This window comes from Cetorhinus maximus, chromosome 14, assembly GCF_964194155.1.
Source record: "Cetorhinus maximus chromosome 14, sCetMax3.hap1.1, whole genome shotgun sequence".
In the NCBI taxonomy this organism is placed as follows: Eukaryota; Metazoa; Chordata; class Chondrichthyes; order Lamniformes; family Cetorhinidae; genus Cetorhinus; species Cetorhinus maximus.
Window position 1 is genome coordinate 49309358 of NC_135892.1, and position 22064 is coordinate 49331421.

Here is a 22064-nt window from a genome sequence, read left to right on the forward strand (position 1 = left end):
TCACGTCCGTGGATGAGGTTTCCTAAAAACGCGAAGGTTGCTTGGCCTTTTCGCCTGCACACCAACCTTAAGGTTGGACAGGCAGCGTTACTAATGACATGAATTACTTTCTTAATGGCCTAAATAGGCCGTTTACATATCGGCGGGTGCACAGCCGACTTCACTGTGCACCTGCCGAATGAAATATCGCGGGACTGTGCGATGACATCGGGACACGCCTGACATCATTGCGCATCATTTTATGCGTCAGTGTGTTGGGCCTGCCCCCATTAGCTGACTGAAAAATCCTGCCGATGGTGATGAGGGGTAAGAGTTTCTAAGATATCTCTGAAACTCACGGGCACATGCATTTGCCAGGATCTGGGAGTGTCTCTGTGGTTCATCATACAGGAATGCAGGTGGGAGCTCTGCTCAGACTGAAAAGTCTAAATTCGTGAAGATTTGTATCAAGGCTGGAAGACTGGCCTAGCTTGAGCTAGAGGGAGAATCCCCGGGAAAAAAACACTCACTGTAAGATATTGTTCTAGGGTTAAAAGTTACTAGGCTGGGAAAGGAAAGAACAGAAGTGAAACCTCGGGAGCTAAGAATCACTTCAGACTGGGTCCAGGGAATCAAATGACTACTTATGGGATAGTGTAAAGTATATCTATGAAGTGGGTTTTTGGTTATGTTAAAAAATAAAAGGTGATAGTCCTGTTCTGTAGTTTAAAGCATAAGTTGCCTATAATAATAGCATTAATCAACTGTGCTTTTAGTCTGTGTTACAATAGAAGTCTTAAAATGTGAAATCTTGTGTTATTCTTTCAGTTATTAACTGGAAGTTCGAAATACTTTTTAAAAGGTATCTATCTGTACAAGGATCGTAACAAAACTGGGGGCTCTTACGGGATTTTGATTCCATAGGCTGAGATGAAAACATTGGGTTTGGCCACAGTTTAAATAGACAAGATTTCATGGTGACTTTTGCTGTATTCATTTAAAGTTAAAATGGCTATTTCTATTGCTGAAGCATTCCTCAAAAGAGAGGACTTGCAGCAGTTAACAAAGTTTAATTTAAAGACGATAGTAGAGAAATTAGAAATAGATTTAAAAGTAGGTGCTTATAAGTCAGAAATAGTTGAAGTATTGACTCAACATTTGAACCTCAAGGAAGAAAAAAGTACTCCAGATAAAACGTATATTGAGTTAGCCTGGATTCAGTTGCAGAGGAAACAACTTGAATTGTTGAACAACTGAAAAAAAATGAAAAAAATTGAGTTCGAGAAAGAAAGAGAAATGAAGAAACTTGAATTGGAAAAAGAGAAAGAAAGGGAAAAAGAAATCTGAAAACTTGAATTAGAATTTCTGAAAGTAAGAGAAAGGGAAAGCCTTGAATTTCAGAAAAAGGGAAGCCAGAAAATTTGAACTGGACAGAGAAAGGCTTCAATTATGTGAAATTCAGTGAGGAAGGAGTTGAAAGGTATTTTATCTTGTGTGAGAAAATTGCTACAAAGTTACAGTGGCTACAAGAAATTTGGACAATTCTATTACAAAGTGTTTTTGTAGGAAAAGCATTGGAGATTATTCAACCTATTCAGATGAGCAGTCTACAGGTTATGATATGGTTAAGACTGCTGTGCTTAATGCATTTGAGTTAGTCCCAGAAGCTTATAGGCAAAAGTTTAAAAATCTGAGGAAGAGACAGAATCAGACTTTTGTGGAATTTGCCAGAGAAAAATAAATGATCGATGGTATAGGGTGATGAAATTTGATCAGGGTTTGAGAGGTGTTGTTAATGGAAGAATTTAAAAAAACAATATTCCTTTAGGAATCAGGTCCCACCCAGAAGACTGTAAAGTTTCTAAAATAAGGGAAGCGGCTGTTTTGGAGTTACAAACTGTCCCACGAACATATGGGTGGCAGCAAACCTTTGTTTGCAAACCCACAGAGAAGTTGAAGAGATAAATAAGTTGATAATGAACAGAACACTGATTACCCTGAAGGAGATGGCAGAACTGAAATGACAGATTTTTCTCAAGAGTAGTAAAGAAACGACATTATGGAAGACAAGTATGAGTCATGGAGACAAACATAATACTTTTGTCATACAAGGGGGCACATGAAGGCAGATTGCTGGATATTGAAAAGCTAAGCTGGTAGCTTTATCGGGAGTCCCTCGTGTTTCTCCAGAAAACGCTGTATCGGTGAGTGAAGCTTGTGATAAACCAATACCATTTAATGTATTCACAGTGGGTGTAAATTGCAACAATATGGAAGTTTTATATTTGACGATTTCATAACTCAATTTTTGGCTGATAAAGAGGCCAAAAAGTTTGTTTGTTTTAGATATATACGGTTGGCTCAAAGCTTCATGCTAACAAAAGACATGGATTTCCTAAGAGTTCACTAAATAAAAGTATATTGATACAGGGCATTGATGGAAATTGTTTACTTGTTAGCTTGTGTAGAGTGAACTTAAACTATGCTTCAGTCATTGGATCTGTTATTGTTGGGGTGGTGTCGAAGTTGCCTATTAATAATGTCGATTTCATACAGGAAATGACCTGCGGGAGATAAAGTGCTGCCATCTCCTGGGATGGTAGGCAAGTCCATTGAACCTGACAGTATACTAAAAAAAATCAGGAATTATTTGTAATCCTGCTGTAGAAAGTACTGTTTAAACTAAAGATGTGTCCAAAGAGTCAAAAGCTCAGATTTCTGAGAGTAAAGAAACCTTGAGACTGAAACAAAGTTACTGCCAACTGCAAATGAACTGAATCTGTCTGAGTTGAACCTGCCTGCAGACCCTAAGTCCAAGGATACAATTGTCTAACCAAGGACATAGAAGCACAATGAAATTTAATCATCATGAGAAAGGAGATTTGCTACGACGTGTGACAAAAGGCGAAATCATGAGCAGTGAAACAAATTCTCATCTATATGAGAGAAAATTTTAAACATCTATATAAAGTGAACTTGGACATCACAACCTTTATATGCATTTGGTTGATGCAGGTTAAATATCGTGATGCTGCTAAGATGGACTGTTTGTGGTGGTGGGGCTGGGGGGGGGAATATTACTTGTACAATATGTAGTAAGTTAGTTGTTAACTTGTGGAATGTAATTTATATTTTGGATAGAGTTTTTGAAAACTCACTTCAATGGTGATTTCATTTCTTGGGGTAGGGGGAGGTATCACAATATGAGATTGTTTTCAAACTGTGTCTTTAATTCAGGGTAAAATGAAGGGGGTGTGTGCTGAAGTCCGCCTGACAACAGGCCTGAGTGAGGGGGCTGTTAAAGGAAGACCCATATGGTTTTGCTGGGAAGTGGGTGTAAGGCGTTCACACACACAGACAATGGCAGCAGCACTTGTGCTAGACTTCTCACCTCCAAAGCCCTCGTAAAGTGTTCAGAATGTAGGGTTATAAACAATTATGCTTTAAAATGTCCATTTACTTCCAAGATAAGAGAGACTTGGGGTCGCAAGGGTAGCAAACCGGCCTTTCTACCTCAATACAAGGCCCATTTGATTCACGTTACCATGGAGATAAACTTTGAGAGGGGGAGGGTTTCTAGGATGTCTCTGAAACTCAGACACAGGCAGTTCATCAGGATCCAGAAGAGAACATAAGAACTAGGAACAGGAGTAGACCATTCAGCCCCTCGAGCCTGCTCTGCCATTCAATAAGATTGTGGCTGATCATCTTGTGTTTCGATTTCCATCTAACCCCAATGACCTCTGATTTCTTTGCCTAACAAGAATCTATCTACCTCTACCTTAAAAATATTCAATGGCCCCGCTTCCACTACCTTCTGAGGCAGAGAATTCCAAAGTCTCACAACCATCTGAGAAAAAAAATTCTCCTCATCTCTGTCCTAAAAGGGTGACCCCTAATTTTAAAACAGTGCTCCCTAGTTCTGGGCTCACCCACAAGAGGAAACATCCTTTCGACGTCCACCTTGTCAAGGCCGTTCAGGATCCTGTATACTTCAATCAAATCACCCCTCGCTCTTATAAACTCCAGTGGAAACAAGCCCAGTCTGTCCAACCTTTCCTCATAAGACAACCCACTCATTCCAGGTATCAATCTAGTAAACCTCCTTTGAATTGCCTCCAATGCATTTACATTAAATAAGGAGAGCAAAACTGCACACAGTATTCAAGGTGTGGTCTCACCAATGCCCTGTAAAACTGAAGCATAACATCCTTACTTTTATGTTCAATCCCTCTCATAATAAAGCATCCATTAGCATTCTTAATTACTTGCTGTACCTGCATACTAATATTGTGACTCATGCACTAGAACACCAAATCCCTCTGCACCTCAGAATTATGCAGCCGTTCTCTGTTTAAGTAATACTCTGCTTTTTTGTTCTTCCTGCCAAAGTGAACAACTTCACATTTTCCCACATTAAACTCCATTTGCCAGATCTTTGCCCACACACTCAACCTGTTTATATCTATCTGCAACCTCCTGTCCTCTTCACAACATACTTTCCTACCTATCTTTGTGTCATCTGCAAGTTAAGCTACCATGTATTCACTACCCTCATCTAAGTCATTGATGTAAATTGTAAAATGTTGAAGCACCAGTACAGACCCCTGTGGGACTCCATTCATCACATCCTGCCAATCAGAAGAAGACCATTTATGCATACCCTCTGCTTTCTGTCAAACAGCCAATCTTCTATCCATGCTAAGATGTTACCCACTACACCATGTGCTTTTATTTTCTGTAATAATCTTTGATGTGGCACCTTTATCAAATGCCTTCTGGAAATCCAAGTACAGTACCTTTCCACTGCACATGTTATTCCTTCAAAAAACTCCAATAAATTGGTTAAACATGATTTTCCTTTCACAAAACCATGCTGACTCTTCCCTATTGCCTTAAGCTCTTCTAAGTGCCCAGCTATAACCTCCTTAATGATTGATTCTAATAACTTCTCCACAAAAGACGTCAAGCTAACTGGCCGATAGTTTCCTGTTTTCTGCCTCCCTTCCTTCTTGGAAAATTAACACCAGCACACCAACGACCTCATTAGCCACCTCTTTTAAGACCCTAGGATGTAGACCATCGGGACCCAGAGACTTGCAGCTTCATCAATTTGCTCAGTACCGTTTCCCCAGTGATTTCAATTTCAACAAGTTCCTTTCTCCTATTCACCCCAATTTGCAGCTATTACTGGAATGTTTTTTGTCTCCCCTATAATAAACCCAGAAGCAAAACGTTCGTTCACTTCTTCCACTATTTCCTTATTATCTACTATTAACTCCCCACTGTCACTCTCTGGATAACCAACACTCATTTAACTTACTCTTTTCCTTTGTGAATACCTGTAGAAATTCTTGCTATCCATTTTTACATTTCTAGCTAGCTTCCTGTCATACTCTAATTTCTTTCTCCCGATTAACCTTTTAGTCATTCTCTGTCCTTTATATCCTGTCAAATCATCTGTCCTGCCACTGATCTTTGTGAAGTTCTATGCTTTTTCCTGAAGTTTGATGCTTTCCTTAACAGCTTTAGTTAACCACAGACGTTGGGTCCTCCCCTTAGAATTTTTCTTTATAGTAGGAATGTACTTATTTTGAATACTCTGAAATATCCCCTTAAATGTCTGCCACTGCTTCTCTATTGATCTATCCTCCAGCCTAGTTTCCCAGTTCACTTCAGCTAGCTCAGCTTTCATCCCCACATAGTTGGCCTTATTTAAGTTTAAGATACTAGTCTTAGACCCACTCTTCCCCCTTTCAAACTGGATGTAAAATTCAATCATATTGTGGTCGCTGCTACCTAGGGGTGCCTTTACTCTGAAGTCATTAATTAATCCTGTCACGTTACACAATACCAAGTGTAATATAACCTGCTCTCTGGTTGGTTCCAGAACATGCTGCTCTAAGAAACTATATCAAAAGCATTCTAAGAACTCCTCATCCAGGTTACTGCTGCCAATCTGATTTTTCTAGTTTATATGTAGATTAAAATCACCCATGATTATTGCTGTCACTTTATCACAAGCACACAATATTTTTTCTTGAATGCTTTGTCCTACACTGTGGCTGCTATTAGGGGCCTGTTGACCACTCCCACTAATTACTTTTTCCCGCTACTATTCCTCATCTCCACCCAAACCGATTCTACATCCTGATCTCCTGAACCAAAGTCATCTCTAATTATTGTACCAATGCCCTCTTTGATTAACAGTCCCATTCCTCCACCTAGCTTCCTATTCTCCTTGAATGTCAAGTACCCTTCAATATTAAGGACCCAATCTTCGTCGTCCTGCAGCCACATCTCGATAACTGCTATCTGATCATATTTATTTATTTCAATGTGGGCCATCAATTCATTTACTTTGTGATGAAAGCTACGTGCATTCAGATAGAGAGCCTTCAGTTTTGTCTTTTTGTTACCTTTGTAACATTTAGTCTTGATTGTTGATGTATTCTTAGGATTTTTTCTCTCTCTGTCCCTTCCTGCCATTCTCTGACCATCACTTCTCATATTACTATTTTATTCTCCTGTCTTGACTCTACACCTTGAATTGCTCCCTCTACCCAAGCTTTATTCCTCACCCCTCTTATTTAGTTTAAAGCCCTCTCTACTTCCCTAGTTATGCGATTTACGAGGACATTCGTCCCAGCATGGTTCAAGTGTAAACTGTCCCAACGGTACAACCCCCACTTTCCCCAGTACTAATGCCAGTGCCCCACAAACCGGAACCCACTTCTCTCACCAGTCTTTGAGCCACGCATTCATCTCTCTAATCTTATTTGCCCTATGCCAATTTGCACGTGGTGGGTAATAATGCAGAGATTATTACCTTTGATGTTCTGCTTTTTAATTTGATACCTAGCTCCTCATACTGACTTTGCAGAACATCTATCCTAGTTCTACCTATGTCATTGGCAACTATATGGACCACAACAACTGGATCCTCCCCCTCCCACTGCAAGTTCCTCTCCAGCCCTGAGCATATGTCCCAAACCCTGGCACTGGACAGGCAACATAGACATCTGGACTCTTGCTCTTTGCTGCAGAGAACAGTGTCAATCCCCCTCACTATACTATCCCCTACTACCACTACATTCCTTTTTGTTCCCCCCACTTGAATGGCTTCCTGTACCACAGTGCCATGGCCAGCCAGCTCATCCACCTTGCAGACTTCGCTTCCATCCACACAGGTTGAGCACCTTAAACCAGTTTGATAATTGCAAAGTCTGAGGCTCCTCCACTACTGTCTGGTCGGTCCCATTACCTGCCTCACTGATGGTCACATACTGCTGTCCTTCACTGCTGACCAAAACAGATGACTCTCTTCTAAGAGGTGCGACTGCTTTCTGGAACAAAGTATCCAGGTATTTCTCTTCCTCCCTTATGTTGCGCAGTGTGTGCATTTCTGCTTCCAGATCAATAATCCTGATCTGGAATTCCTCAAGCTGCTTACACTTCCTGCAGATGTGTTTGTCATGAATCGCCTTGGCATCCAAAAGCTCCCACATCTCACAGCTGCAAAACACCTGCCCGCCATTCTAACTTATGTCATTTAATTTACTTTAATTACTTCATTTCTATGTACGCTACAATATATTGTGTTTATTGAATGCTAGTACCGCTGACAACTAAGGCTTCTTAACTATAAGGTATGTCTTCGCGCTCTCTTATCGCGTGTCTCCGCCGCTCTCCTCGCACTCTCTTATCACGTGTCTCCGCTGCTCTCCTCGCGCTCTCTTATCCCGTGTCTCCGCTGCTCTCCTCACGCTCTCTTATCCCGTGTCTCCGCTGCTCTCCTCGCGCTCTCTTATCCTGGGAGGGAGCAGCTAGAGGCCTAAAGTCTCTATGGTTCACCACACAGGAATGCCGGTGGGAGCTCGCACTCAGATTGAAAAGGCCAAATTCACAAGGATTTTAAATGAGGCTGGAAGATTTGCCTAGCTTGCACTAGAGGGAAAATCCCCAGGAACAACCCTCACCATGAAAGATAATTCTAGTGTTAAAAGTTATCAGGCTGGGAAAGGAAAGAAACAGAAGTAAACCCCAGGAGCTAAGAATCACTTTGGACTAGGTCTGGGGAATCGAATGGTGACTTAAGCGATTGCGTAAAGTATACCTATGAAGTGGATTTTTCAGTTGTGTTAAAAATAAAAGGAGAAATTTGTGTTTTGTAGTTTAAAGTTGCCTACAACAATTGTGTTTAGGCAATACCTTTTAATCTGTTTGTTATAGTAGAAATCTTAAAACATGAAATCTTGGCATGTCATTCTTTCAGCTGTTAATGGGATGTTCGAATTTCTTTTTAAAAGTTATCGATCTCTACGGGGATCCTGACAGCATATTCGAACCAATGCTATAATGAGGCCTGGAGCTAATTCAACATGATTTGAGGGTATGGTTGTTTTTGGAGCCTCCTCCTCTAGTTAGTTGTTTAATTATCCATCACCAGTCACAACTGGATGTGGTAGGACTGCAGAGCTTTGATTTGATTCACTGTTTAGCATACATGTAGTCCTGTGTAGCTTCATGAGGTTGGCATCTCATTTTTAGGTATGCCTGGTGCTTCTCATGGCATTCTCTCCTCCACTCCTCATAGAACCAAGGTTGGTCCTTGGCTTGATGGTAATGTGAGTGAGGGATATGCCAGGCTGTGAATTTACAGATTATGGTTGAAGACAATTTACTGCTACTGATGGCCCACAGCATCTCATAAATGTCCAGTTTTAAGCTGCTAGGTCTGTTCTGATACTATTCCATTTGGCACAGTAGTGCCACATGACACGATGCAGGGTGTTTCCGGTGTGATGACGGGACTTTGTCTCCATAAGGACTCTGTGGTGATCACTCATTCTAATACTGAGGGTGGGCGGTAGGTGGTAATCAGCAGGAGGTGGTCCGAAGTCAATGTTGAGGGCTCCTGGGACCAATCCATCCCGATATACACCACTGTGCAGCCATTTCTATGTGGAAGAGGACATACCCAGGGCTGGTAATGGTGGAGTCTGAGACATTGGCTGTAAGGTTTTGATTCGGTGAGACTATGTCAGACTGTTGCTTGACTAAGTCTGTGGGACAGCTGTCCCAATTTTGGCATAAGTCCCCAGATGTTAATGAGGATTCTGCAGGATCAACTGGGCAGGGTATAACTTTGTCATTTCTGGTGTCTAGGTCCACGTTGGCAGGTCTGTCTGGTTTTATTCTTATTTGACTTTTCTGCAGCAGTTTTATTCAACTCAGTGAGTTGCTAGACCATTTCAGAAGGCAGTTAAGAGTCAACAGCATTGCTGCGGGTCTGAAGTGACATGAAGGCTAGACCAGGTTAGCTTGGTGGATTTCCTCCCCTGAAGTACATTAGTGAATCAAATGGGGTTTTACAACAATCTGATAGTTTGTTTCATGATCATTATGAACAAGACTAGCATTTTATTCCAGATTTATACATTGAAATTTTAAATTCGCTGTTGCCCTGGTGTCTCCAGAGCATTGGTTCCCTTGGGTTTCTGGATTACTTGTCCAATAACATTACCACAATGGTACCATTCCACTAATCATCTTAAACACCTCAATTAATCACCCTTTAATCTTTTATATCCTAGGGAATACAAGCCTTGTCCACACAGCCTGTCCTCATAATTAAACCCTTTTTGCCCAGTATTACCTGTATTCTGGTGAATCTGCACTGCATCCCCTCCAAGACACACACATCTCAAGTGGATGACTTCACACTTGTCCAAATTAAACTCCATCTGCCAGGATGTAGATGGTTTCATTGTTTAGCTCAAAATTCATATGAAAAGACATAATTCCTTGACATAATGGAGAGGGTTGATGAGGGTAATGAAGTTGATGGTATGTACATAGACTTACAAAGTACCACACAAAAGACCTCTGAGGTGGATGAAAGGGACAGTGACATCAGAGTTACAACATTGGCTAAGCAGATTTTCCAGCCAGAGATTAATGACCTTAACTTGGGTATACAGGACGTAATTTTAAAGTTTATAGATGATTCAAGTCTTGAAAATCTAGTAAACCAACGAGGAGGACAGTAACAGACTTCAGAAGGGCATAGACTGGTGAACTGGGCAGGCACATGGCAGATAAGATTTAACACGGAGAAATGTGAAGTGCTACATTTTTGGTAGGAAGAATGAAGAGAGGCATTATGAACTAATGATTCAATGTTAAAGGTGGTGCAGTAACAGAGACCTGGGGTGCATGTACATGAATCTTAGAAGGCGGCAGGACAAGTTGAGAAGGCTGTTTAAAAAAGCTTAGGGGATCATTAGCTTTATTAATAGAGAAATTGAATACAAAAACAAGTAAGTTATTGCCAAACCTTTTATAAACTGCTGGTTAGGCTTCAGCTGGCGTATTGTGTTAAATTCTGGGCAGCAGACTTTGACATCCTTCTTAATGTTAGTTGTATATTAATTGTGTTTAATTGAATGCAGGTGGTGGACATTAACTAGGGATTCACTTGGGCTCAAATAGATAGGAACAGACAGGAACTGGGTTATGAGTTTGAGGCGATGATTTGTAATGTGTATCTCTGAATAAAAGTGTATAAATATTGGTTCCTGTTTTATCCTTCACCAGGCTTTCTGGATAGTATTAGTCAAGACCTTGGAGAGAGTGCCAAAGAGATTTACTAAAATGGTATAAGGAATGAGGGATTTTAGTTATTTGGATAGGTTAGAGAAGCTGGGGTTGTTACCCTTTGAGCAAAAAAAGTTTTAAGAGGATTTTTGATAGAGGTGTTCAAAATCAGAATAGTTTTGATAGAGTAAATAAAGAGAAACTGTATCCAGTGGTAGAAGGGTGAGTAACCAGACGACATGGATTTAAGGTGATTGGTAAAAGAACTAAACATGACATGAGGAAACATTGTGTAAATCAATGAGTTATGATGATTTGGAATATAGTGTCTGAAAGGGTGGTGGAAGGAGATTCAATAGTAACATTCAATAGAATTAGAAATACTTGAGGGGGAAAACGTTTACAGGACTACAGGGAAGGAGTAGGGAGAGACTGTGGCATAGTGATAATGTCACTCGACTCGTACTCAGGATACCCAGGATAATGCTGTGGGGACGTGTTCAAACCCACCATGGCAGTTGGTGAAATTTAAATTCAATTAATAAAATCTGGAATTAAAAGTGAGTCTCAGTAATGGCGACCATGCAACTATCATTGATTGTTGTAAAAACCCATCTGTTTCACTAATCTCCTTTACGGAAGGAAATCTGCTGTCCTTGCATGTAACTCCAGACCCAAACAATGTGGCTGACTCTTAACTTGTCCTCTGAAATAACCTGGTAAGCCATGCAGTTCAAGGGCAATTAGGGACAGACAACAAATGTTTGCCTTGTCTTGCCAGTGACGCCCACACCCATGAAAGAATAAATTTAGGGAAGCGGGTTAATTGGATAGTTCTACGAAAAGAATCGGCACAGGCACAATGGGCTGAATGGCCACTTCCTGTGCTGTATTATTCCATGATTCTAAGGTAATACAGAAATAATTAGATATAGCTGCCAGACTGCATCTACAGCTGGTGGTGAGGGAACCAACAAAGGAAAAAAACCTACTTGATCTAGTCTTCACCGATATACCTGTCACAGATGCATCTGTCCAGTATTGATAGGCATGACCACGGCACAGTCTATGTAGAAACAGAGTCCTGTCTTCACACTGAGGATGCCCTCCATTGCATTGTGAGGCACTACAATCATGCTAAATGGGACAGATTTCAAGCAGACCTAGCAACTTAAAACTGGGCATCCATGAGTTGCTGTGGCCCATTAGCAGCAGCAGAATTATATATAACCACAATCTGTAACCTTGTGGCCTGGCATATTCCCCACTCTACCATTACCATCAGGCTGAGAGATGAAATAAAAACAAAAAATGCTGGAAAAACTCAGTATCTGTGGAGAGAGAAACAAAGTTAACATTTTGAGTCTATATGACCCTTCTTCAGAGCTAAAGAGAAGTAGAAATGTGATGAAATTTATACTGTTTAAGGGGGATGGAGCAGGTGAAGCTGGAGAGAAGGCCAGCGATAGGTGGGAGCTAAGGAGAGATTGACAAAGATGTCATGGACAAAAAGAGTGTTAATGATAGTGGTAAGGGCTAAAGGAGGTACTGATAGTGGCATAAAAGTAAGAAAGCAGAATGTGTTAATAGCAGATCAAGGGTGAGCAATCTGAAAGAACAACATGGAACAAGTAACAGATGTCTCTTTTTGGGGAGGAGGGGGTGGTGGTTGGGGAAAAAGGATGGAAAATAGGGACAAAAATGGGGACAAAACAATGAACAAATGAATACAAATGAAAATAAGTGGAAAAAAAATTTTTAAAAATTTTTAAAAAGGGGATGAACACTTGTTCATTGAAGAATGCAGGAGGGCATGTTAGGAGCAGCATCAGGCATGCCTAAAAATGAGGTGTCAACTGGTGAAGCTACAACACAGGATTACATGCATGCTAAACAGCATAAGCAGCATGCGATGGACAGAGCTAAGTGATCCCACAGCAATGGATCATATCTAAGCTCTGCAGTCCTGCCACATCCAGTCGTGAATGGTGGTGGACAATTAAACAGCTCGCTGGAGGAGGAGGCTCCACAAATATCTCCATCAGAGCTCAGCAGATCAGTGCAAAAGACAAGGCTGAAGCATTCGCAACAAACCAGCCAGAAGTGCCGAGTGGCTGATCCATCTCAGCCTCCTCTGGAGGTCCTCAGCATCACAGATGCCAGTCTTCAGTCAATTTGATTCACTCCACATGATACCAAGAAAGGGCTGGAGGCACTGGATACAGCAAAGGCTATGGGCCCTGACAATATTCAGGCAATAGTACTGTAGATGTGCTCCAGAACTAGCGCCCCCTAGCCAAGCTGTTCCAATACATCGATAACACTGGTACCTACCCAGCAATGTGGAAAATTGCCCAAGTATGTCCTGTCCACAAAAAGCAGGACAAATCCAACCCGGCCAACTACCGCCCTATCAGTATACTCTCGATCATCAGCAAAGTGATCGAGGGGGTCATCAATAGTGCTATCAAGTGGCACTTACTCAGTAAAAAGGTGCTCACTGACACTCAGTTTGGGTTCTGCCAGGGCCATTCAGCTCCTGACCTCGTTACAGCATTAGTCCAAACATGGACAAAAGAGCTGAACTCCAGAGGTGAGGAGAGAGTGACTGTCCTTGACGTCAAGGCAGCATTTAACAGATTGTGGCATCAAGGAGCCCTAGCAAAAGTGAAGTCAATAGGAATCGGGGGTAAAACTCTCCGCTGGTTAGAGTCATACCTAGCATAAAGGAAGATGGTTGTGGTTGTTGGAGGTCAATCATTTCAGTCCTGGGACATCACTGCAGGAGTTCCTCAGGGTAGGGACCTAGACCTAACCATCTTCAACTGTTTCATCAATGACCCTTTCTCCATTATAAGATGGGGATATTTGTGGATAATTGGTGTTGAACATTGTCCAATTGAGACTCCTCAGATACTGAAACAGTCCGTGTCCACATGCAGCAAGACCTGGACAATATTCAAGCTTGGGCTGATGTGCGGTGTGCCAGGCAATGACCATCTTGAACAAGAGAGAATCTAACCACCTCCCCTTGACATTCAAGGATGTTACCGTTGCTGAATCCCCCACTATGAACTTCCTGGGGTTACCATTGACCAGAAACTGAATTGGACCAGCCATATTAATACTCTGGCTGCAAGAGCAGATCAGAGGCTGGGAATTCTGCAGCAAGTAACTCACCTCCTGACTCCCCAAAGCCTGTCCATCATCTACAAGGCACAAGTCAGGAAAATGATGGAATACTTTCCATTTACCTGGATGAATTCAGCTCCAACGAGAAGCTCAACACCAGGGCAAAGCAGCCCGCTTGATTGGCACTCCCTCCACCACCAATGCACAATGGCAGCAGTGTGTACCATCTACAAAATGCAATTCATCAAGGCTCCTTTAACAGTACCTTCTAAACTACAACCTCTACCATCTAGAAGAACAAGGGCAGCAGATGCATGGGAACGCCACCATCTCCCAAGTTACACACCATCCTGACTTGGAGCTATATTGGCATTCCTTCACTACAGCTGGGAAAAAATCCTGTAACTCCCTCCCTAAAAGCACTATGGGTGTTCCTACAACACAGACTGCAGCAGTTCAAGAAGGCAGCTCACCACCACCTTCTCAAGGGCAATTAGGGATGGGCAATAAATGCTGGCCTGGCCAGTGATGTCCAGATCCCACGAATGAATAAAAATTAAATACAAATGCAAATAATAGAATATATTAGGACATGGGGCAGGATGGATCCCACAAAGCTTTCTGGGTTTCTTAAAATTAAATTACATTCTTCCCATTTCAGGCACACAATGCCAAGATCACTTATAACTCTTGAGTCACCCAGTTCCCCTTCCCCGAACTTTAATTTAACAGGTCCAAGAGCAAAACTAAAGCATTCTCATTTTGAAAATACTTGGCTAACAAATAAGAGGTGTGGGATATCAATAATTCATTATTTTCCTACCTGTTTATTTATATTCTTTCATGTTATGGGTGTCCTCGGGTGAGGCTGTATAAGTGAGCTCACAGAGCAAATAAGAGGTGCATAAGGGCAATCAGGAGATTGATTCTTCCATGCTTGTGGAAAGCATCTTCCCAAGCATCAAGTAGGAAACACACAAACTAAGCCATCTCTTTCCCACTTCATAGTTTAGCACATCAATACAATGCTGCCAAATAATCTATACTGATTTACAACACCATCATGTTTTACTGTCTTCCTGACCTAATGCAAACTAGTTATGCCAATAACCCAATTCATTCTCCTTTGTCTATTTTGCTGTGTGTTCTGCCTCTTTGTTTTTCACCAACTCTATACTTCAGGCTCTTCATGTGCAGCACTATTTATATATCACATCCTTTTCTCAGCTCCTCCACTGAAGATCTTCTTTTGGGCTGTGGTTCCACAGGCAACTGTAGTGTCCATCTTTCGTACCCATTACCTCAAATGAGTGTTGGCAGCCTCAGCAAAGTTGGAAGACCTTGCAGCCCAGCCTGATCTGTCCTTAAATGACAACCACACAGTTACTATGTTGTCACATAAACTGCCATACTTACCATGAAAGCTGAATTAGTAAGGTGAGGAGAGGGACTATACATATGAATTAAAATTTGTCTTTTTTTAAAGTAAAAGATGGAAGATTGATGAGGAAGAATTTTCCCTTTAGTTTATTAGATGGAATAATCAATCACAATTTTGTCTTGCTTTTATTCTCTGCTCTATAGGAAAAAACATCCAATCTCACTGACCGTACAATTACAGTGTTTTCCAAAGATCAGGGTAGTTTGTGCAATCTTCTAATGGATGACAATGTTGTCAACTGGGCAACCTGTTTCATACTTGGAGGTACGGTGTATACAGAGAGAGTAAAATACCTGTAACTGAATTTATGTAACATTTCATACAAAGATCTTTGCCATCATAATAATTGTCAATCTATAAACTCTTCTCTTTCACCTTCCCCATCACATTTATAATTTTACATATAAAATGTAAGTTTATATATAAATGCAATAATGACACATCTTAAATATTGTAACAATGGGTTCATTATTTGAAATATTGCAGCATTGATTGTACACTAGCTGTTCTATAAAATCTTTACATTGCACCAAGACAAAAGCCACTATGCAGCTCTGTGACTCGGCAAACCTACCTTCTATCATCAGGTGAACTAATTTGTTCCTTACGGGTAAGGAAAAAAAATTCATTTATAGGTTACAATTGGGAGAATTCATTAGCTATTCTGAGGACTGCATTGGTTCACCTTCTCAGGGCAGCTAGAGATGGACAATGAATATAGCCTTGCTAGTGTCACCCACATCTGGAGAACAAACTTTTTAAAAATTAACCTATGTTAATGAATAACTTGTACACTATATTTTATGGTACTTGAATGAATATATATTATATATATTTGCAATATACTATGTCACATATACTTTTATAAGTTCCATTCCTGTTATGCCTGTTATGAAAAGTTTCATTTCCCATTTCAACACATCTGTTGTTATTAAAACTTACCTTATTCAATTTTTTTCAAGCTTCCAAATACTTACTTGTGACTTTGATGTGCTTCCAGTTTCACCTTCCTAGTTGTGTCTAACAACTCACTTCACAAGAAATATTATTTGATTCCACTACTGGCAGTACCATTGGTAACAGGAGAGTGACTTGGGAATAGCTAATGATTCTCCCAATTGTAACCTATAAATGATTTTTTTTCTTACCCGTATGGAACAAATTAGTTCACCTGACCCTGACCTACAAAAAACTGGTGAATTTCTCTGACCTGCGAGTGAATTCACTCAATCTGAGCTGCAATACCAATACCAAGTATAATATGTAGAACTTTGTAAATATATTAATTTCAGCATTACTGTTCCCAACAATCATTTTAAAATATAAATAAATAATGGTTGGAGCATTGCACTTACCTGTAGAAGACCAACCTGTTTTTGTTTTAAACAGCTCGGGTCAGATGGGCAAAAAGAGTGAAATGCAGTTGTAGCATTTCAAAAATATTTCACCCTAGCGCTCCAGTTCTTAGATATTTTTACAGAGACTTGTGACACTGGGCTGAATTTTCTGCTTGGCGGAGGGGGGTGCGGCGGAGCAGGAGCAGACGCAGGCAGTTAAAGTCTGCCCAACGTAATGCCCGACTCCCAAGGATAGTGGGAGTGGGTGGGAGGCGGCGGGAGTGCATTGTCCGCCGGGTCCAACGGCGACCCGGTGGCCTGTTGATCAGAAGCACTGGCAGCCTTTGCAGGACAGGCCAGGAGGGTAGGGCAGGGGGGCCAGTGTGCCTCTTGTTTCTCGGATGACTGCCTTACTGCCCTCCTCAAGGAAGTGGCAGCACGGCGGGAGGTGCTGCTTCCCCAGGATGAGAGGAGGTGGCCGCCCCCACATGACGAAATATGCCTGGGAGGAGGTGGCGGAGGTGGTGAGCTCCCGCGACGTGGTGCGGCGCACCTGGATCCAGTGTCGCAAGCGCTTCAACGACTTGTTGCGTCTGGCACGGTGAGTACCATGTTGGCATTGGGCATTTAACCCAGCAGGTCGGCTTACCCCCCTGCTGTACCCCCGGCCCCCCCACAAGTCTGAGTGTAGGGACTGCATTGAATCATTGACGGCATTTGTCTTTTGCTGGGTGGGCAAGCAGACACTGCCCATGCCGAGGTCACCCTGAGAGGGTGATGAAGAGATGTGTATTGCCCCCACAGCATGTGTTACACTGAGTCCCACATGACTGGTTTGGGGGCAACCTGGAGGAGCTGCACCTAGACGCTGTGTTTGAACTCCAGGACATGTCCAAGTCAGGGTGATGACATGCTGGGAGGGGAGCTTCAAGGTGGCATGGCAACGAACTATCTGCTGCGCTCTGCGCTCCACGTGCTTGCGCCTCCTTGCTATAGAAAGACATACCGTGTAGTGCCAAATGTGATGTAGGCAGCATGTGTCCAAGGAGGGGGGGTGGGATGTGGAGCAGGCCTAGCATCTTTGTGTGAGTGTTTGGCAGCAGCTGGGTGAGGAGACACAGGAGCCCTGATATGTCCCACTCTGGTTGGGGTGGGCCGTGTGCTAAGAGAGTCCATGTGCAATTTTCACTAATCAATGCTCATCTCTCATTTTCAGAAGAATGGTCATAACACGGCAGAGTGTGCGAGGACTGGCAGCGGCCAGGCGCAGATCGCCATTCTTAGCCGTTTCGAGTAGGAGGCCCTGCTCGCCATGCGCCCAGGTCCACTGGTGTCGGTGAGGCTGGGGTGCCACAGCCAGGTATTTATGCCCAACAGTGAGGTCAGCATTGTTCTCCCAACAGCCATAGCAGTGCTGACTGTTAATTGATTTAATTTTGCAACATGGCTTGACCATTGCTTATGGAAGGATGAGCGCATAATGATCTGGGGGACAGGGATGCACTTTGACATTGTCTCCACGTTAACTGATCCACTGTCCTTGTTCTTCCTTTCAGCATCATCAGAGCAGGGCCGGGAGGAGGAGCAGCAAAGGCCCCCTCTCACACCTGAGGGGCCTGAAGTCTCACCAGCATCACACCATTTCTGCAAGACAGGCACCAGCGCAGATACTAGCACCTCAGTGGGAATTCGAACATTGGCTAGTGTCCCAGGGCACAGTGGTGAGGGTACTTTACAGTCGCTGGAGGAGCAGGCAGAGACAGGGAGTGCCCATGGTACCAGCAGTATTTTATTTGCCAATTGCATTATCAAACATTCATTCAGTTGCAGTGATTGAATATTTGCTTTTTGAATCTAGCAGCTCATTTAATTGTTTTCTAAATCATTTGAAGAAAAAGTAGAGGACAGCTTTATCTTTAATCTTTCATCCATTCTCCCTCATTCTACCCTCTAGAAGCAAATTAGATAGCAAGAGATCAGAGGCCCCTTCACCCTCAGCTTGCTTCCTCAAGGAAACTATTTGCTTTCAAATACAACTTCCCTGAGCTCAAGCCACATAATCCATGAAGTACTCAGTGGGCTGACTTTTCCCTTTGGCGTGCGGGGGCGGGCCCTGCACGTCCGCACGTAAAATGACGTGCGGTGACGTCGGGCGAGTGTCCCTACGTCACCGTGTGCCATTGTGGTATTTTGCTGGGCGGGCACGTGATGATGTCTGACACGTGCCCGCCATTAATTAACGGGCCACTTAAGTCCCTTGAGGTGCCAATCAACGCCGATTTTTCAGCACCTGTGTGATTTCGGCTCGGCGTAGGGCACAACGGGCAGGCGGGTAGGACACATTTGTATTAACCTCTTCCATGGGCGGGATAAAAGGGCTCACTGGGGTCATGAGTGTGCACAGTCATACATTTATTTCTGAAAGTTTTTGAAACTTGCCTGTGTGATCTGCAGTACTTCAAAATGCATTCCAGCTGCTTTACCTGGATTCTTAACCCTCAGGTCAACACTCTGCAGTGTGTAATCTTTTCTGGGCCTGCAGGTTTCAGGAAGCCTTCCCTTAGCCTGGGAATGGGAGCTGAACTGTTCACTGGAGGCACCTCCTCTGAGGAGGAAGGGAGGGCTAGAAGGGGGAGGCGGCCAAGAGTGCACATTCAGCCTCCAGGGGAGCCACCTTTGGGAGGACAGTTGCAGGTACAAGGGGTGCAGGGCCAAGAGGTACTCCAAGGTGGAAGGGGCTGCAGAAGATGCCACTATCCTGCTGCCAGGGTATACAGGCGGCGAAGCAGCTACCTCAATATGTCTGAGGTGCAGTGCCGAAGGAGGCTCCGACTTTCAACGGAGACAGTCAACTATATCTGCCAGATGATAGAGCCTGAGATCTCCACTAACTGTGTGGGTGGACACCCCATGCCAGTGGATCTGAAGGTCACAGCTGCCCTCAACTTCTATGCCTCTGGCTCCTTCCAGGGATTGGTGGGTGATCTTTGCGGTATCTCCCAATCGGCTGTGCTCACTTGTGTTAAGCAGGTTACAGACGCTCTGTTCAGGCGTGCATTAACCTTCATCCATTACTGTTTGGACCAGGCAAGCCAGACACAGCGAGCCAGAGGCTTCACGGCCATTGCTGGCTTCCCCCGTGTCCAGGGTGCAATAGACTGCACACATGTGGCCATCAAGGCGCCAGCAGGTGAGCCCGGTGCCTTCGTCAACAGGAAGGGCTTCCACTCCATGAACGTGCAGATAGTGTGTGATCACAGGATGCTGATTCTACAAGTCTGTGCAAGGTAGCCAGGCAGGTCCCACGACACCTACATCCTCAGACACTCCCAGGTGCCAGGGCTCTTCAGTGCTTCAGCCCGGCTGGATGGATGGCTGCTGGGTGACAAGGGCTATCCCCTCAAACGCCTCTCCGCCATCCAAAAACAGAAGCTGAGCAGTGGTACAATTGGAGCCACGCCTCCACCAAGGGCTGTATTGGACAGAACCATAGGTCTTCTCAAGATGCGCTTCCATTGCCTGGACCGCTCAGAGGTCACACTCCAGTACCCCCCAGATCGTGTCTCGGTGATAGTGGTTGCATGCTGCGCTCTCCACAATCTTGCGCTGGAAAGGTGGGACGCAGTGGACGATGAAGACGTCGACGCAGTGGCTGCGGCTGCACACGATGAGTCCAGAAGTGAGCCTGAGGATGAGCACGCACAGGGAAATGCTGAGGGGGTAGACGCTGACCTGGGCATACTCCAGGGAGGCAGGGACACCCGGGAGGCTTTAATGCAACGAACCTTAAGCTAGCACACCACAGATGGACCACCAGGACAAGGTGGGCTGTAGGCCCCATACTCGACACCTAAGTGCAAAATCTGCCAGGTTAGGAATAGTCGCTAAGGGCCTTGTTAATAAAGCTGAATGTCCAACCAAGCACTCATTACAGTTTTAGAAACCATACACATGCAGAAGAGGCACCCTCAGCCATGGTGACATATCTGAATTTATCCTGTCACGGAAACCAACTTATTCCAAAAAAAAAGCAAATAGTGTTACCAAACAAAATGAATCATAAGGACCTCATCTCAGGCCAACACAAAAACACCAATGAAAAACCTGTGGTGTGTCTAAGGTGCCTTATGTTTTTGTTTCTGGGTGCTACGTCTTGGTGCTGCCCCATCGCTGGGAGTGGCATCTGAGACAGTCTGCTCACTCTGCTGTCCTGTTGGCCTCGATGACCTTGGCGATCGTCCTCTGGCCCATGAAGCCAGTGCTGGCTCCGCCTGGGAGGGAGCTGCCAGTTCTACAGCTGCCATCTCCCCAGTTGTCGCAGCCTCACCAGATGCTACGGTCACTGGGAGAGGGGCGGAGGAGCTGCCGCCCTCATCTAGAGCGCCGAGGGCTACCCGCAGAACCGCCAGGCAGCTGCTGCGCCGACATGAGGTCGCTTCAGACCTCCCTGCTCACCGTGGATGGATGGGCACCGAGCTGGGAAACTTGATGCCCAGGCCATCTCCCACACTGGCACTGACCAGCTGAGGTCAATGCAGGTGTGAGGGCTTGCTGGTCAGAGCGCATCTCCAGGATGCCATGATGGGTCTCCTGGAGGAGCCTCTCCACGAGAGTCGCCACTCTCCATGGAGGACGCATGGCGCTTGGACATGTGGTTCATTGCTTTGGCGATCGTCCGCGTAGACTCTTCCACTATGGAGACCAAGCCAAGCATAGCCTCATGTATCTCCCCCAGATGCTCCCGCACACTGCATTTCCTGCACCTGCTGCGTTGCGGACGACTCCAGAGGCAGATCATCAGGCACCGACTGAGCATGTGCCTGGTCCCCTGCAGCTTGCTTTCCTCACGGAAACTATTTACTTTAAAATTCAACTTGCTCATTTAAAAAAAAATGAAGAAAACACACTAGCAATGGATGCACAAACGTGTGCCTCTCTTTCTCTATCGTTGGTGTTAGCAACTAAAATCTATTTCTCAGAGATGTAGGAATCAGCAATTAATTTTTAATGAGCATCAACAAAACACAGGTGAGATAACTCTTTATCCCAATTTTAACTGGGGCCTTATTCAGGGTGGGCAGGCAAGAAGCCCCTGTTGACAGCTGAGCACAAAACCTGGGAGCCAATGTAGACACAGGGATGATAAGGGAACAGGACTTACTCCAGGTTAAGACATGGGCAGCAGCGTTTTGGATGACCTCAAGTTTACAGAGGGTAGAATATGGGACATCAACCACCCTCATTAGATTGATTCAGCAGCCCCTGATGAGCTGAGAGGCAACGTTGAGCGATGTTCCGGAGGTGGAAGTAAGGGATGGAGTCTGGGGTGGAAACAAGAAACAATGTCTTCAATATTTCCAATCCGGAGAAATGCAAATGAGGTTCAGAAGTTAAAATGACCCAGGTTTCGTGCCCCAGACTCCATCCCTTAGCTACCAACGTGCAACAGCCTGAGATGAAGTCAGTCTGTTCACAACGTTGGTATCACATTTGATCCTGAAATGAGCTTCTGACCACACATTTGTGCCATTACTAAGAACCATTACTTCCACCTCCAGAACATCGCTCAACATTGC

The 22064-nt window shown here is 43.9% G+C and overlaps 1 protein-coding gene and 1 long non-coding RNA gene across 5 annotated transcripts in view; one reads left to right on the top strand and one right to left on the bottom strand.

Moving 5' to 3' along the window:
- Nucleotides 1–22064, top strand: part of LOC144689640 (glycine N-acyltransferase-like) — a 49686-nt gene that overhangs the window by 15882 nt on the left and 11740 nt on the right. For all 3 annotated transcript variants that reach the window (XM_078556882.1, XM_078556881.1, XM_078556883.1), the window contains exon 4: nucleotides 15295–15415. In XM_078556882.1, coding sequence (XP_078413008.1) covers nucleotides 15295–15415 — 121 coding nt within the window. The remainder of the gene's footprint in view (nucleotides 1–15294; nucleotides 15416–22064) is intronic.
- Nucleotides 1–22064, bottom strand: part of LOC144689641 (uncharacterized) — a 53930-nt gene that overhangs the window by 3319 nt on the left and 28547 nt on the right. The window contains exon 4 of one of the 2 annotated variants that reach the window (XR_013578676.1): nucleotides 14294–15073. The exons of the other annotated variant lie outside the window; for it this stretch is intronic. This is a non-coding gene — a long non-coding RNA (uncharacterized LOC144689641). Of the gene's footprint in view, nucleotides 1–14293; nucleotides 15074–22064 lie in introns of those variants that run through there. 2 annotated transcript variants of the gene reach the window in all.